Consider the following 16752-nt stretch of genomic DNA (forward strand, 5'->3'; position numbering starts at 1 on the left):
GTTTTAATGATGTTCTGTTAATGTTTTGGGTGTGCATTTATGTTATCTGGGTTTTAGTTTTGTATGGTTCATTTAGTGTTCATGTTCATCTACATTTATTGTTGTACCATGACCGAGACCCGGGGGTCATATCATATACACAGACTGAAAACTAGTAACTCTGTCTCCTGAGTAAAACTTTCCAAGCAGCACATTACATTGGAAGATTTCAATGTTTGTATTATTTTTATATATTAATGTTTATTATATTATATATTAAATACATTCATCTTAAAGTCATTGCTGTCATAAAGTAAACAAACATTCATACGAACAAATTATTTCTTTAGTAGTGATAAGTTGCCTAATGTTTTATATTTGTTATGTTTCTTTGCATGTTGAACTTAACATGCTTATTTTAGACAACAAACTCATTTATGTTTACTAATGATTTTTACTACTAATACTACTACTACTAATGACTACTAACGTAGACTTGATTTGTCTACTGCATCAACTTACCGCTCTGGGTTAATACAACTTAACATGTTAAGTTTAACCTTGTGTAAAAACTTAAAGGACAATTCCGGCGCAAAATGAACCTAGGGGTTAATAACACATGTGTACCGAATCGACCGTTCTCTGGGACATGTTTTCATGCTAATCGAATGTGTTTGTAGCTTGAAACAAGCTAGCGTGAACCTCTGATTAGCTTACAACGCTAGTATTCGGGACACAGGGAAAGTAAAAACAAATTGCTATTTCTATACCACTAACAAGGCTTAAAATAGCACCAAACTTGCATTGAGAACTGTGTAAGTGTACAGACAGTTTATTAAAAAGATAGTTTAGAAAGACAGTAGCGTTCTCGTATACAGGCGGCCGCCATCTTGGGAATACAGTCATGACCAGTCGAACGACGAACGCCGTGCAACCAGTAACCAGTAACATAGCTCAAGCACGGCGTTCGTGATTCGACTGGTCATGACTGTTTTCCAAGATGGCGCCCGCATGTAAACATGAACGCTAATGTCTTTATAATCTATCTTTTTAATAAACTGTCTGTACACTTACAAAGTTCTCAATGCTTCGGTTTACATGTAGGGACCCTCATTATGCTACTGTTGAACTGTGGTGCTATTTTGAGCCTTGTTAGTGGTATAAAATAACGATTTACCATTTGCCCCGAAAGGTAGTGTTATCATGCTAATCACCGGTTTGCGGAGCTTGTTTAAAGCTAGAGACACATTCGATTAGCATGAAAACTAACTCGGCACACGTGTTATTAACCCCTAGGTTCATTTTGCGCCGGAATTGTCCTTTAAATGGTTTAAGGCAACTGGTTTCCACGCAAATTTCTAGTAAAGTCAACTTATTTTGGGATAACAGTCCACACAAATATACCCCAGCAAACAATGGAAAAAATATATATTATGAACAGCTGGTTTTTGTAATGCCTGATATGGGTGCAGCACCTTTTTAGTTTAGCTGGTCAGTTGAACAGGGAAATAAATGGTGTTGTCTGTCTGTCTATAGCTGTAATTTACAGGCAGATATCAAAGTCAACAAAAGTGGAGAAGGTAACTGAATATTTAAGGTAGCTCAAATTATTCGCTGTCATTTTTACAGTCATACAGATTTTGGCAGTTCTTTTGAGGAAAGTTCTCTGGAAATCAACAGCTGTGACTCTCTACCCAGATATGCAGCTATTATATTCTGTAATTCCCTAATTCTTTCCCAAATAAATGAGTGGGTACTTACTGTGTGCACTGTCTCGGCACATTTCCCTATAATTGCTTCCAAATCAGATTGATTCATATGTGGAAAATTATACCTCTCTTAACAGCCTAACCTTACTGACCTGTTGTAGATTTCGACCATTAGCCGTAATAATATTTTGCGGTTGCATATGTTCACCTCTCTGCCCACAGAAAATGACTAATCAAAACTTTCAACACTAAACCCTAATTAGCATGAAGCTCTGGACTCTCCAACATAGATTATTTTTATATTTTTTTATCTTTGCTGTCTAAAGCATCACAGACCTGCGGGACTGCTAATGAGCGTAGTTAAACTAGTGTTGCATTCCAGGATCTCTGCTGTTCTCCAGCCTTTCAGAGAACTGCCAGTGTGTGTGGCGTCACTAAGTGTGACTTTAAAGAGAGCAACGTGAGAATAACAAATGACTTGCTTCCTTTGAAAGCAGGCAGGTTGACAGCAGGGTGCTGTTAGTGGGAGAGAATCCTTTAACTGAAGGACTCAGGTTCAAGCCCTGCTTGTCTGCACTCATCCATCCTGCTGAAGTGTCCTCGAGCAAGATGCTGAATGGTCCCCCAGCTGCAGGGCTGCGGATCTGTCACTCCGGCCTTTCACCTCCCTGAGGAGGGAGCAGAAGAAAGGACAAGACTTTGCTTTCCTACGGAGGTCAATGAAGTATAGAGGTGTTACCGCTCTCCCTTGATTCACTTGTCACTGCTGAATTTCATGTTGACTGATTAAGCACCTCTCTAGACTCTCATTGCCAAAACCTCACAATCTCCACAGCGCTGCGGAGGACAGTCTGGCAACAGGAGCATACACTCCTGGATAGGAGGAAAAAAAACGCTCTGGGTTGTTTGCATTTCTATAAACCAATCACAATCGTCTTGGGCGGCGCTAAGCACCGGATGCAGCGACAGTGGCTCTGCGAAATAGTCTCGGGAAGGAACTTGTTTTGGTGGAACATTTGCACCCCGCAAAAAAAAAACTGCCACATATGATTTTAAATGAAGTTAACTGTTCACACAATACAGTAACATGAGCTGTTTAAATTAGCTGATACATGGTTAAACGTAATTTGCTCTTACCAGTGTATTGCCGTGTGTATTTTGTCCATAGCAAACCCCCACCAATCGGTCCCAAAACGTCCCAGTTAGAGAGGAAATGCAGTAAACATATTCTTTGTAAATCTTTACAATCCTTCCCAGAACGACCCAAGCAGGCCGGCCTTGTGGCACGATCCAAATTGTCCTTAAAACCCTTTTTTTTTTTGCATGCAACGCTGCTCAGAGGCTCCAGTTAATGTTGCTCAATCCGACCGGAGTTTAAAGTTAAAGGAAAATTCCGGCGCAAAACGAACCTAGGGGTTAATAACAGATGTGTACCCACTCGATCGCTCTCTGGGACATGTTTTCATGCTAATCGAATGTGTTTGTAGCTTGAAACAAGCTAGCGCGGACTGCTGATTAGCTTATAAAGCTAGTCGTCGGGGCACAGGGAAAGTAAAAACAAATCACTATACCACTAAAAAGGCTCAAAATATCACCACACTTCAACAGTAGCATTATGAGGGTCCCTAAATGTTAACCGAAGCATTGAGAACTTTGTAAGTGTACAGACAGTTTATTAAAAAGATAGTTTATAAAGACAGTCACGTTCTCGTATACAGGCGGCCGCCGTCTTGGGAGCTACTGTCTTTCTAAACTATCTTTTTAATAAACACTTGCAATGTTCTCAATGCTTCGGTTAACATGTAGGGACCCTCATTATGCTACCGTTGAAATTGGTGATATTTTGAGCCTTTTTAGTGGTATAAATAGCGATTTGTTTTTACTTTCCCTGTGCCCCGAATACTAGCGTTTTAAGCTTATCAGTGGTCCGCGCTAGCTTGTTTCAAGCTACAAACACATTCGATTAGCATGAAAACATGTCCCAGATCAAGTGGGTACACATCTGTTATTAACCCCTAGGTTCGTTTTGTGCCGGAATTGTCCTTTAACAAAAAAGAAAGCGGAAAGTGAGGGACACCCGGAGGCACCGGAACTATCCTGTAAATGAACCATCGTTGATATAGACTACCACATCACTAAGCAATTGGGTCACTAGGGGCAGGAGGAAACAGCTGCCCCCTACGGCATTGATTGAAATACCTCGTCAGTAACCACAGGATGCACAGTCAGATAAAGCTGACCTGTAGCTTGTCTTACCTAAGGGCACTTCAGCAGGGTGGATGCTGGCTGTCTGAAGAAATGAATCACTGACTGCCGTTACTGACACTGTTTTACATTCTGTTCAGAAAGAGCAGCTCCTTGAACGATTTTAACCTTGATTTTGTAATTAGAATGAAGCCTTGAGTGTCCATGTCTTGGCTATAATGAGAGAAATGAAGTGTGTTTACATTTCATGCGCATAAATCAGTGAAAATGTCAGCACACAAGTAATGAACGTCTCTCCTCTGCAGGTATGCCATGAGGTTGAAGAACTTCACCAGCCATTCAGCCTCCATCGCTGAGAAGAAGCTAGCTGTGTTGTGGTATGATTCTCTTTTATCTGTGTGTGTGTGTGTGTGTGTGTGTGTGTGTGTGTGTGTGTGTGTGTGTGTGTGTGTGTGTGTGTGTGTGTGTGTGTGTGTGTGTGTGTGTGTATATATAGTAATAGAAACACTGTGGTCACTGAGAGTCCTATGTTTTGACCAGGTCTCCAAAATGTGTCTTACTATTTAGTTTTCTTTGTATTTAACTATTCAGTTAACTGTTAAATAATGTTTTTTGGTGGATTGTCCTGGCGGCCTGCGGGTTTAGGATGTTGGCCAAGTGGTTGCAATGTCTCTCAGTGCTTGGGAGTGTTGCATGTCATTCATTACATCTCCCCCCCCCCCCCCCTCACCTTTATTTACTCTTGGCCTACAAATGCGCAAATTTAAACAATGTTCCATTTGGATTCAGAAAACCCTTATAACTGCACAAACCTAATCGTAAATTGCCCGTTTCAACCTTCTGAATTCCCCATTTTCGGGAATAGCTGTTGCGTGAGATGTTATCATTACTATAATGGACCCGGCTTCAATTCCTGCTGTCTGAAATTAGTAGTAGAGTTAGTAGTTGTATTATGGGATCAGAGCAGTGCGGTCCATGACATAGATAGCAGGCCAAGATCTGATAGTCACAGAGACGGATAAGAGAATATTATAGGCTTACTGTAGTTTATTGTCAGGCGCTGTCGGGTGCCACATCAGTGACAGCGACCCACATACAAGACTGTGAAGCAGCTGTTGGAGTGAGAAACTCAAAATTAGTTTGGATAAAGGCACTATAGTTATTATTATTGTAAAGTCAAACCCAAGTGAAGACAATCTGTACGTAAAGAGAAATTTCCTTTCCTTTCTATGTAGCCTGTTTTTGTAATTCATTATAAACACATTTATAATGCGTTATAATCTGCTTTTAGTGCTCCATAAGTATAGTTACAGGCACTCATGAATATTCATTATGCTATCATAATAAGGCTTAACGATTTGGGGAATTGCAATTTTTCTGCCAGATATTGTGATTATAATTCGATTTGCGATTATTACTTTTTAAAGTTTAGCTAAAGTTCAGTAATCACTGTGTAACAGATAAAAGATGTCATGGAGCATTATAACATGAGACACCATCAAAACTGCTCTATTCTTATGCAGGGATAAAAACATGGATGGGAAATGCCAACAATAAGTGTTTTTCTTTTAATAAACATGTAACAGTGAACAGTCAAACAGAACTTTTATCACAAAAGCTAAAGTTATAATAATAAAAAACAATTCCAGTAAAAAATATCAGTACTTTCCTGTAAACTGATAATTCTGATATGCCTCCGTTCATTAGCAGCATCTACATATTGCACTTCTACCATCATGTTAATTGAAGTTCTACAAATAAATGAAAAATCCACGGAAAATAGGACATTTCTGTAAATAATCTGTGATATGTGATAACATTATTCCAGCATTTATTTGATGAAAAAACAGTAAATATAATAATAAAAAGAATAATTAAAAAATGTTAAACCAAATGTTACACCAAACATTCAACTAAAAAGCATTTCATAATGACTTATAAGATCAAGTATCATAATACTTCATAATTGCTGGTCAATCAGTGTCTTTTTTTCAAGACCATGTCTATAATACACTATAAACGTACTTATCATGCACTATAATTTAGCTTATTGCACTGTGTAATTATAGTAATAATCATTTATAACTCTTTATAATGCTTTAAAACAATATGCATATATAAAAGCACATTATAAAGCATTTCATAATGACTTATAAGGTCAAGTATCATAATACTCCACAGCTCACTGACCATTTTCTTTCCAAGATCATAGTGTATTATAATACTCATACTTTTAATACATTATAATAATTGTATTTATAACTATACTTACACAGCACTATAAGCAGAATATAACATTTTATGATTGTGCTTATTTTGCGCTGTAGAAACAGGCTGTTACCAAATGTCTACATACAAGAAAACTAGTAAATTCCACAAATTCTCTTAACTCAGTCGTTCGTACCACTTAAGAATCAGTTCTTACATGAGGCCCATATATACAGGAGCCTATAAAATCACACTATTAGAATGTAAAGCTCCTCTATGACTGCTAAAACCTTTGTCTTTTTCTCTCACTCAGTGTCCTCTGCTAAATTCATTAAATCACAAAGATGTGGATTTTTGTATTATCATACATTATACATTTCCCACACACCTTTACTTCACTCAAGTTCTTCCTAGTCCATGCGGACTCGTGGGGCGTCTTTGAAGTCCGGGTGCATTTTGTGTGGATGACATGAAAATAATATTAAGGATGGAGCTTTAAAAGGGGAATTTGTACAGCGCATTCATCTGCCTTCTAATGGTTTTGTTTCCATAGTAACCGCTGTCTGTCTCTGCTGTATCTGAGGATGTTCCATTTGAAGAAAGACCACGCTGTCAAGTACTCGCGGTCGCTCATGGAGTACTTCAAGGTAACACACACGCAGATTAAACACACACACACACACACACGCACGCACACACATTTGGACATGGACTTTATTTCCTCTCTCTCCTTTCATTTCCTTACTCTGTGGTTGAAAAACATGAAAAGCCAATTACAATCCCTCAAGTACATTTCATATTCATTTTCATGGTGCCTGTGCATTAATTTTGCATGACGTTATTAAAATCCATTCTTTCTCTTTGATTTTAATGTATTAATTAGCTCCATCAATCATCACAGTGGATTGTTAGGGTTTAATGTGCTTGTTTTGATTAATTATGTTTAGTTTAATTAATTACTGAGGATGTCATTATCACAGTGCCGCATTTGCATTGATGGGATTGGATTCCTGGGAAGCGACTGACTGGGGGTTTAGCTGTGTGTGTGTGTGTGTGTGTGTGTGTGTGTGTGTGTGTGTGTGTGTGTGTGTGTGTGTGTGCGTATGTGTCTATTTGCGCAGGCTGTGTACATACAGTACGTGTTGACAGACAACTGAAAGCAGTCGGAGCAGTTAGTTTTAAAAGAGGAACGGCACAAAAACAAGTTCTGTAATATTTTTATCCACATAACACATTATTGTGGATTTTAAGTGTTTGTCACTGGCATTACATACAATTTAATGTTCAGAAATGACACACACTGTATGGGGCAAGTGTATGGGTGTCTCAGTGGGGATTAGCTCATGTTGTATTACCATTAACATTCTAGCCATTTAGATAAAGCCCTCGTCTACAATGGTTTGTTATATAACTAATTAAATGAAAGGTTTACAGTATGCATGCATGGAAAAGAATGCCAATGGATAGTAATCATTTTATATTTCAACCTACTGTATCATTAGTTGAGCTTTAATGCCTTGTTGTATCACATAAAGCTACATTGTGTAAGAATTTCTCCCATCTAGCGGTGAAACTGTATATGACAACCAACTGAATATTACTTTCTAGCCCTTCCTCCTACGGTGGCCGAAACCCAAATTAGTATCGCCATCGTTTACACGCAGCTGTTCTAGCCACTCCAATATTAACTTTGGTCTTGTTGCTTTGCCTGGCGCATTGTCGTTTTAATTCTCTTTTTCGCTTCCCTGGCGAGTTATCTCCCCCGGGCATTCGTCACGGTGCCAATAGGCGTAAGAGGGCGAAATGCGGAGGTATGTCCCTCTTTGGCTAATGTATTTTAAAGATGGAGGCGCTACATGGCTGCCGTCATTCGAGCGAGTCACTCGTATGTATTCTGAATGATCCTGAATGGCAGATTCTACGCTTACGAGAATACTTTGATTAGTTGGTGGAAGTAATGACGCATGAATGAGCACATATTTGTGAAAGAACAAAGGGTTTTTTGCTAAGAATCAACTTAAAAAATTACACAATGTAGGTTTAAGAAATAGCTGATTGCAAACAACATTTTGGATAACTCTGGCACCTTTTACAGCAATGTTGATTAATGTGTGCTAATGCTGTTACTCCCCAAATAGAACCACAACTTTTCATTTTGACACTTTGGATTTCGTACAGATACAGACAAGATATACCGTTAAAGTTGGTTAGACTTATAAAACTAACTTTCTGTCATATTTGCTGAAACTGACCCTATGTTCCAGTAGAACTACATGAAGCTGGTCATTTAAAAAAAAATAATCCGGCTCCTTTGGCTCCACCTACAGCCTGTAGTGAGATTTGCAAAAATCCACCGCTCTCTGTTCAGATGCACCAATCAGGGCCAGGGGGCGTGTCTAACTGCGTGTCAATCACTGCTCAGGCACACGCATTCATTCTCCCTTGTGGGGGGAGGGGCTTAGGAGACCGTTTTTGGCTTTAAGCGGAAAGTGGGGAGGGACTGAGAAGTTGTCGATGTTCAAATGTGTTGGCTTTGTTGACTAAGTCCTGGATCTTCACAATCCTACCTACGGCACCTTTAACTACTGAGCTTTAGAGGTGCCGGTAGGTAGATTTTGTTACCAGCCAGGCTAGCTGTTTCCCCATTACCAGGCTTTGTGCTAAGCTAAGCTAACCGTCTGTTGGCTGTGGCTTCCTATTTGGTACTTGACTGACAAAATCTATAAAATATGACTTGTGGTGCTTAAGTTCTCCTTCATTCTCTAGTATTTTCCCTTGTATATAATTAAACAGATACTGTAACCTATAATAAAAAAACATGTTTTAATAAATGTGTCTTTCTGTGACCCAGAATTCAGCCAAGAGTTCCCACCAAGCACCCTCTCCCTGGAGGACCAATGGGAAGTGAGTACAAACACACACACACACACACACACACACACACACACACACACACACACAGTATCACCCCCCTTCATTCACATAGATAATTGAGAATTTATAATTCACCGGAGCTCTGCTGCAAAATACCATGGTGCCCCTGACAGCCACTTACTCAAACAAACCCCTCAGGAAGCAAATAAAGGGATTGATTTGTTGTAGATGTAAGGAGGAGAAGACTAGAGGGGCTGCCGAGGGCTGGCTGAGAAGGAGTGATGGAGGGAGTGATGATGAATGGAGGGGGAAGAGGGGTGGAGGAGCTGCGGATGGGAAGCTAATGAGTTTGGACAGCTCTGACGCTGCACAACAGCAGGACTGAAGCTGTGTGTGTGTGTGTGTGTGTGTGTGTGTGTGTGTGTGTGTGTGTGTGTGTGTGTGTGTGTGTGTGTGTGTGTGTTAGGGCCTTTTAATAAAAAATGTCATAATAAAAAGTCGTTGGGTCAGCGAGGGTCAAGGCCACATCACAGACATTACATCACTGCCAGAGCCACACACAGACCCAGCTGTGCAGCAGTTTGTACTAACATGACTGATGTTACTATACAGCGAATATCAGAAATGCCACACACCCTCTCACAGTTTACACCTTTTATAGCTGTAAGGCCTGAAATTATCATTACTTTGTTGTATTTGATAGTTCCCTGCGAAGTCAACAAAAGACTTATTTAGTTTGACTAATTTTCACCATAATTAATGTGCAGCGTTATAAACATTAACATAGTGTAGCATAGCTAATTTAGTTGTGATACTGTGGTTTTACTATAAACTGATAGTAACAAGTGGTAGCCTCTGTCTTATGTATCTGTCAGTGCGTTTACATGCAGTTGTAAATAGGGTTGGGCATCGAGAACCGATTCCTACTTGTAATTGTTTAAAATATTACGATTCCAGTGGAATTGTTTCTTTATTGGAATCATTTGGAGGATTTGGTTTCAAATCTGATCATGGGTTCCAAATTTAACATGTGCAAGTGTTGGTATCCGTAGCGGCCAGGCACTTGTTGTGTTGCAGCCTTGGCGCACAGTAAGCGGCGCTTCTAGTGTGGCTTTATTTTACGTTGAAAAAGCAGTAAAACTGCAAACCACCATTGAATCAAAATAAAACTTTCCTCTTATTTGTGAAATATGCATGTGACCCGTTTCAACTCCAGAATCGAGAATCGATAAGAACCGGAATCGAAAGGAAGAATCGCAATTGGAATCAGAATTGTTAAAATCCAAACGATGCCCAACCCTAGTTATAAAACCTGATTAGATTCAGGTTATATCCGGTTTCTCAAACGCCATGTAAACACCTTACCCCAGCTTAAATCAGAATCTCACACCCGGTTAACAGACCTAGATAACTCCTTTAGTAACCAGGATATTCGTGCATGTATACAACTCAACCGGGGAGAACTCGGGCTACCCGTCTGCGCATGCTCCATAGGTTATAACTGCCCCTCCCCACTCCGCTGCAGTGATTTTTGACCCAGAAATAGAAGAGAGCAGTTGAAAGCAACGGCGCCAAAAACAACAGCAACAACACAAGCTTTAAACCTTTAAACCTACTGAGGACCATGTAGGCATGGGGGCGCAGTTATTCACTTAACTGAGACAAGACCATACCCCGGTTACTGCTGTGCATTAAAGACACTGTGTGGTTGTTTTAGTGCTAGCATGCCACAAAGTTAAAGTTGCACTAATCAATGAATTTATGTTAAAAGTAACATAAACTTAGCCTGGTTCCGCCCTCCTACGTACTTCCCCTCAATTTTCTGTTTCCTTCAGTACTATCTTTACCGGTCCAATCAGCGAACAGAGGGAGTGGCTGAGAACGATGGCGTTGAGGTCGTGCGCTAGTTTGAGTTCTAGTTCCGTAATGGCGGCGAAGAAAGTTGGGAGCGAAGCCATTCGGCCCGTTGTGGCAACGCTGCCGAATATCCAGAAGTTAAAGCCCGAGCAAGAACAATCTTTGCTGAGTTTTGTTGGTGGCCATGATGTTGTGGCCCTCCTCCCCACGGGGTTTGGGAAAAGTTTGATTTTCCAGCTCGATCCGTTAGCGGTGAAGGAGTTGGCTAAGGCTAACGCTAGAGATGCTAAGCCGACGTCACGACCAAACGTTAGCGATTGGTTATGGCAGATCCAATAGTTTTAAACTTCAACAGAGTACCCGCCTTCAAGAAGTTAACACTTGTCAATGGAGAGTGGCCAGACTCTCTGGACAAATGAAATGTACCAGAGTCTGGTAGGACCAGAGTCTGGTAGGACCAGGCTAACGTAAACTCACCCTACAGATAATTATCTCCAACTCTGCAGTTCCTCTCAGCTCTACGGAGCGTTTTATTTAGAGCCTTTAAGCTGATTGTTTGGTGGACACATTTCCTGTCTTGGTTCAGTCTCACCGCGTCCATCAAATTTGTAGCAACAGGCAGCTGTTGACGGTAGAAAAGCTCTAAAAACCCGCTGTATTGTACAGTACTGGCCCAGCCCTAGTCTTGCATTGCCAGACCTATCTCAAAAGCGCTGTGTCAGCACTGCAGAATGGTCTGGCTACACCACCTATTCTGTGATTTAAAAAAAACACTCTGGCTCTGTCTGTATTTCTTTAAACCAATCACAACCGTTCTGGGTGGCATTAAGCCCAGATAGCGGAGATTCCAGCACAGATGTACATCTGTTGAGCCAGACTAGACAAGCACCAACAGAAAAAAAGGAGACTTAATATTGAACTTTATATTCATCTGATGGCTATAACCGTGACTCCAAAAGAAGGCTAATGTTGGTCTGTGCCTGCTGGATGTGTAATTAAGCAAGTGATTACGAACACATTCATCACAACAACTTTATAAGGTGATAATATGTCAACCACTGCCCCCAAGTGGTCAAAATAAAATCAATAAATGCAACTTTAATACCACATTTTCTACTAAACTTGCCGCTTCCTTTTACAAGTATGGTGCTTCTTATCCCTAGGGTATATTTTACTTTCCACCTGGTTCTTTTCTGAAGAGGAAAAATGTTTTTTTTCTCAGTCAACCTCTTCTCTCTTACCTATTCCCACTTAAAAATAATGCTTTTCTTGTTTTGTGCTGTTGACAGCACTTTTTAGCAGTCGTATCTTTAAAAATAGAAAACTAATAAAGGCAGTATTCAGCAGACAGCATCCTTAATGCCAGTAAGTCTGTTTGGAAAATATATTACAACTACACTCTTGGCTGACAGACTCCAGTGCACACTTTAGTCTTTGTATGTTATCATGTAACTTCAAAGCCCTTCCAGCATACAGAAGCTCCCTGTTTAATTCTCTTGGTGTTATTGGGATGGGACTCACTGGCTCTCTGTATTTTGCAGGGTCAATGGGACTCCATCCCCCCTCTCACTCTGCCCCTCCCCAGCCAGCAGCGGCGGTGGAGGAGGAGGATCTGGAGGCGCCCTGGGCTCGTCAGGAAGTGTGGCTATTCCCCAAAGGATTCACCACATGGCCGCCAGTCACGTTAACATCACCAACAACATCCTGCGGAGCTATGAACACTGGGAGACGGCTGACAGACTGGCTACTGACAGCAAAGGTAGGACAACAGTTGACAAATGGCTCATCATGTAGCCTACTGTACTAAACTGCGGTTTCTTCTTCTGCAATAGTACAACTTGTGCTCCACAGGTTTTTTTTTAACACCCACCTGACAGCAGGTGTAAAAGCTTTTATAAACTGGCTATTTGCCCAGTCACGATCAGTAGCCAGATTTAAATCTAAAGAAATGTTGATTTATATCACCAAGCACGTAAATGAAAGTACTAGTGATAGTTTACATGCTAAAACCAGGTTGAAAACTGAACTATAGAATAATTCTAATGGCAAGGGGAGTAGAGGAATTATGAGTTTTTCCTCACATGTTTAGAAGTAGTAGTCAGACATGTGACATGTATTGGCAAGAATCTGGCGATACGATACGTATCGCGATACATGGGTCACGATTAAATATATTAATATATACTCGATAGTGTGCGAAAGACGATATATTGGGATTTTTTTTAAAGTATAATTTTAGAAAAACTAATATTTAAAAAAAGACATGATGTGCATAAAAGTCAAAGAAGTTTACTCTAGGTAAACAATTCAGTACACAGAAAATCAAACTGCCAGTTTGGGATTGTGGTTCACAGGTTCTTAGTGAGCTAATGTTTATATGCTAAAGTAGGCCAAAGTTCAGCCATAGCTACATTGTTAGCTTCTAGCAAAAAGTCAGGCACTGCTAGGGACTGTTAGGCAAGGACACTAGTGGTGCGTCTCAGCATAGCCATCTAGCGGTAGGGGGTTTAAACACAACATAAACGTGAACCACTGTCTTATATGAATATTTTTGCTGGTAAACTAAAAAACTAAACTAAAAAATCGATATTGCGTTTTTGAAAATCAATATAGTATTGCTAAATAAAATATTGCGATACTCAAGTGTATCGATTTTTTCTTAACCCCTACTTTCCATGCTGTACTCTGACCTAATGCACCTTTAAAGCATCTTTGAATTCTTCCTTCACCTAAGTAAAGAGCACATATTTGACCTGGCCTGCTTATCACTGTATATGTGGTTCCACTAGATTTACCAATAGCCACTAGTTCACAATTCCCCTGGTATGAGAAACTTTTCCTGAATTATGTCCCTTGACCTGTCTTACCGAAGAAAAGTAAGTGGTTTCAAGAGTGTAAAGCCTGATTTATGGTTCTGCATTGAATCTACGGCGTAGGTAGGTACAACCAGTAGGTACACATAGATACAAACCCTGCGCTGTACCCTACGCTGTAGCCTGGCGTGCACCTCTCCGGAAATGTAACTTCACGTCGTGGCGACACAGGCCACAACAACTGTGATTGGTCCGTTTGGCCATGGCTTGGTAGCGTCACATTTCCCCCTACTAATTTCCGGGTTCTCCTTCTCCGTGAACAACATGAAATGAGGAGAGGGTTAACTTTTCCTGCTACATTTTTCCTACCGTGGTCAGAAAGCACAACAGAGACACTCGCTCCGGAGCTAACCCCCGTCACTCTCTTAGTAGCATTACCACACTCTCCCCATGCACACACACATACCGCCTCTGCTATGATACGCTAGATCGACACACCACCACACAAGTATAAATCCTTAACTGCACCCACACACTCAACACAGCCCTCTTTTATATTCACTTTTGTCTAAACATCACCAGCTAAAATCAGCTAACACTGTGCTAGCTAACAACAAACAGCTGACTGCTATCACTGGCAGCAACCCACCAAGCAACAGCCAAACAATTATCCTCAGCTACCTCCTTAAGCTAACTAGCATGTTAACAGCGCGTCAAACTAACTAGCATAATGCCTGAGCCACCAAATAAACCATACAACAATGCGTTAAGATAGCTAGCATGCGAACAGCATGTTAAGCTAACTATCATGCAGCCCTGGGCCACCACTTAGATTACTGTTCAACAAAAATACATCATACCAAAGTCATTTGTGGAAAGTGTTGTAAACCAAGTTCTAATCCTTTCAAAATTCAGATGAATGACTGACCTAACTTTGTCTCTTGATGCCCACAGCACAATCAGAAAAAACACCCAAACTGTGGTATTGGGTTTCATTTCAGCCCAAGCAGCAGCAGATATAACCCTCAGTAACTGTGGCTCTCCCTTCCCCCCTCCCTGCAGAGTTCTTCCAGGAGCTGGACTCGGTGATGGAGCCGTTGAGTCAGCAGAGCAGCATGACAGAGCTGGTCCGACACATCAGGCAGGGACTGCACTGGCTCCGCTTAGAGGCTCACCTGCTGTAAGGACTGGACCAGAGCCAAAATATTAAAAAAGTAAAAAAAGAAATAGGCCTGGGAGCTGGAACTGACATAACAAGTGAGATAAGACTCCTGACGATGCTTTAGATCCCACTGGGATCCTTCAAATGACCCGACATCACCCATAATCATGTAACGGCATAGATTGGGTGGATTAATTGGGCTGAAATTCACCTGCAATTAGGACTGAACAGTAATTAAGTTTGGGAATTTTAACTGTGAATCACAGAATACAAATTAGCACATTAAAAAGTTGGCTGATGCTGCTTTTTGGAGCAACTGAATATCAGCGCAGGTAGCTTAAATTCCTAAAGGGACAATAGATGTTACAAGCCTCCGTGTCCCTGAATAGAAATAGGAAGCTGAGAGGAATGGTAAAAAAAAAGTATTTTTACTAAGAGGTATATTTTCAAAAATATATGCTAGAGGCTGATCTGATTAAGGAGGCTGAAAGCAAGGAAGTAGCTCAACAGAGGCTCATCTGCTCCAGCAGTGGCCTAGAAACTTGTCTGTGATTGGGACTAGAATTAAAGCCTCCGGCTGATATTGATCCAATTGGAGTACAGGTCCAATCCATTAGATAAGGGCCACGCTGGTAAAGGAAGGCGGCTCAGCTACCACTAGAGCTGAATCAATGGAGGCTGACGTTTTAGTCAGAAGCTAAAAGCTGCTGAACCTGAGCCTCTTTTTTGTATTCTATTAGTAATTTAACAACACAGTCACAACATCAGCCACAGGGATACAAAATGGCTTCTGAAGAATGACTTTTGAAAAGTCAGACAATGTGGTTAACAAGTCAGTTCCATTTTTCATTTTTAAAGTTATAATCCTTAAGACTTTCATCATATGAAACTCAATGTTTGATTTTATTTATGGCAGCCATTTGTTCTGCTATGGCCATTGAATGTATTTACACTCGTTAGTAACCGATAAAGTAGTTTGCGTTGTCAGTGGCGGAGTCTGCCATTCCTGCACTGGATTTGAATGGCGTACACATGCGGTAGGGATTCACAGGAAATGCACAGGATAAAATTTAGAAGACCAAAGATGGTGCATGCATAATATATGCCATGACATAAAAAAGCAGAGCAGCTGGTCTTGGGCATTTTAAAAAGGAAACATATTTGCGTGTGTGCAAGTAATAGCGATAAAGAAGACATCACATTTGCAATGTAAACAGATACGCAAGTTGCTCTTATTCTTCTGTTGTGTTTCTGACAGAGTAGTACGGTGGCCGACAGGGGCAAACGCCCTGCAACTTAAGAAAACACACGCAAATAGACAAAACACAAATAAATTAAGAAAACATCTTCATTAATTTAACACATGCGCAGCATTCAGCAAACGCGCTGCAAATACACACAACACAACCAAATACATAAACGTGCTGCAAAAAGAAAAGCACACAAACCCCGAAAACAAATGCAACAACAAAACGCTGCATCCAGATTACACAACGGAAGTTCTCCAGACCTCTAGGGGGAGCAGCTAGTGGAACAGCTGGATATTCGACCCCACGGGGAAAGAGCGCTCTGCCTTTTTATTAGAGTCGGGTATGGCTGCAGCCTGGAGAACTCCCATCTCATGCCTCCCGTCCATAGACTGTATATTAAATTAATATATATATATATATATATATATATATAAATACATACACAGTCTATGCTCCCGTCTCATGCCCTCCCGGCTGGTGCCGTCCCCAAGCTTCGACTTTTCAAAATAAAAGCTTGCGTCTGGTCCGCAATGTCTTCGTACTTTGGTGTTTTGGATGTCTGTTTGGTGTCTGCTAATGAATACAATAACTTTTTCAGCAGATGTCTTAGTTACAACACGATGTAAAGCAGTTTTGTGTTTATATGTGCGAGCGGGATTTACTCAGATTGATAAATCCCACGGTAATTCAGCTGG

General features: G+C 40.7%; 1 protein-coding gene across 1 annotated transcript in view; it reads left to right on the forward strand.

Moving 5' to 3' along the window:
• aff2 (AF4/FMR2 family, member 2) overlaps positions 1-16145 on the forward strand; it is a 218296-nt gene extending 202151 nt beyond the window's left edge. Inside the window, exons 22-26 of the mRNA XM_078261117.1 lie at positions 4199-4270; positions 6655-6748; positions 8953-9005; positions 12374-12591; positions 14708-16145. Of these exons, the coding sequence (XP_078117243.1) occupies positions 4199-4270; positions 6655-6748; positions 8953-9005; positions 12374-12591; positions 14708-14829 (559 nt within the window). The 3' untranslated portion in view covers positions 14830-16145. The remainder of the gene's footprint in view (positions 1-4198; positions 4271-6654; positions 6749-8952; positions 9006-12373; positions 12592-14707) is intronic.
• The last annotated feature ends 607 nt before the right edge of the window (positions 16146-16752 follow it).

Source organism: Sander vitreus, chromosome 10 (genome assembly GCF_031162955.1).
Source record: "Sander vitreus isolate 19-12246 chromosome 10, sanVit1, whole genome shotgun sequence".
Classification (NCBI taxonomy): domain Eukaryota; kingdom Metazoa; phylum Chordata; class Actinopteri; order Perciformes; family Percidae; genus Sander; species Sander vitreus.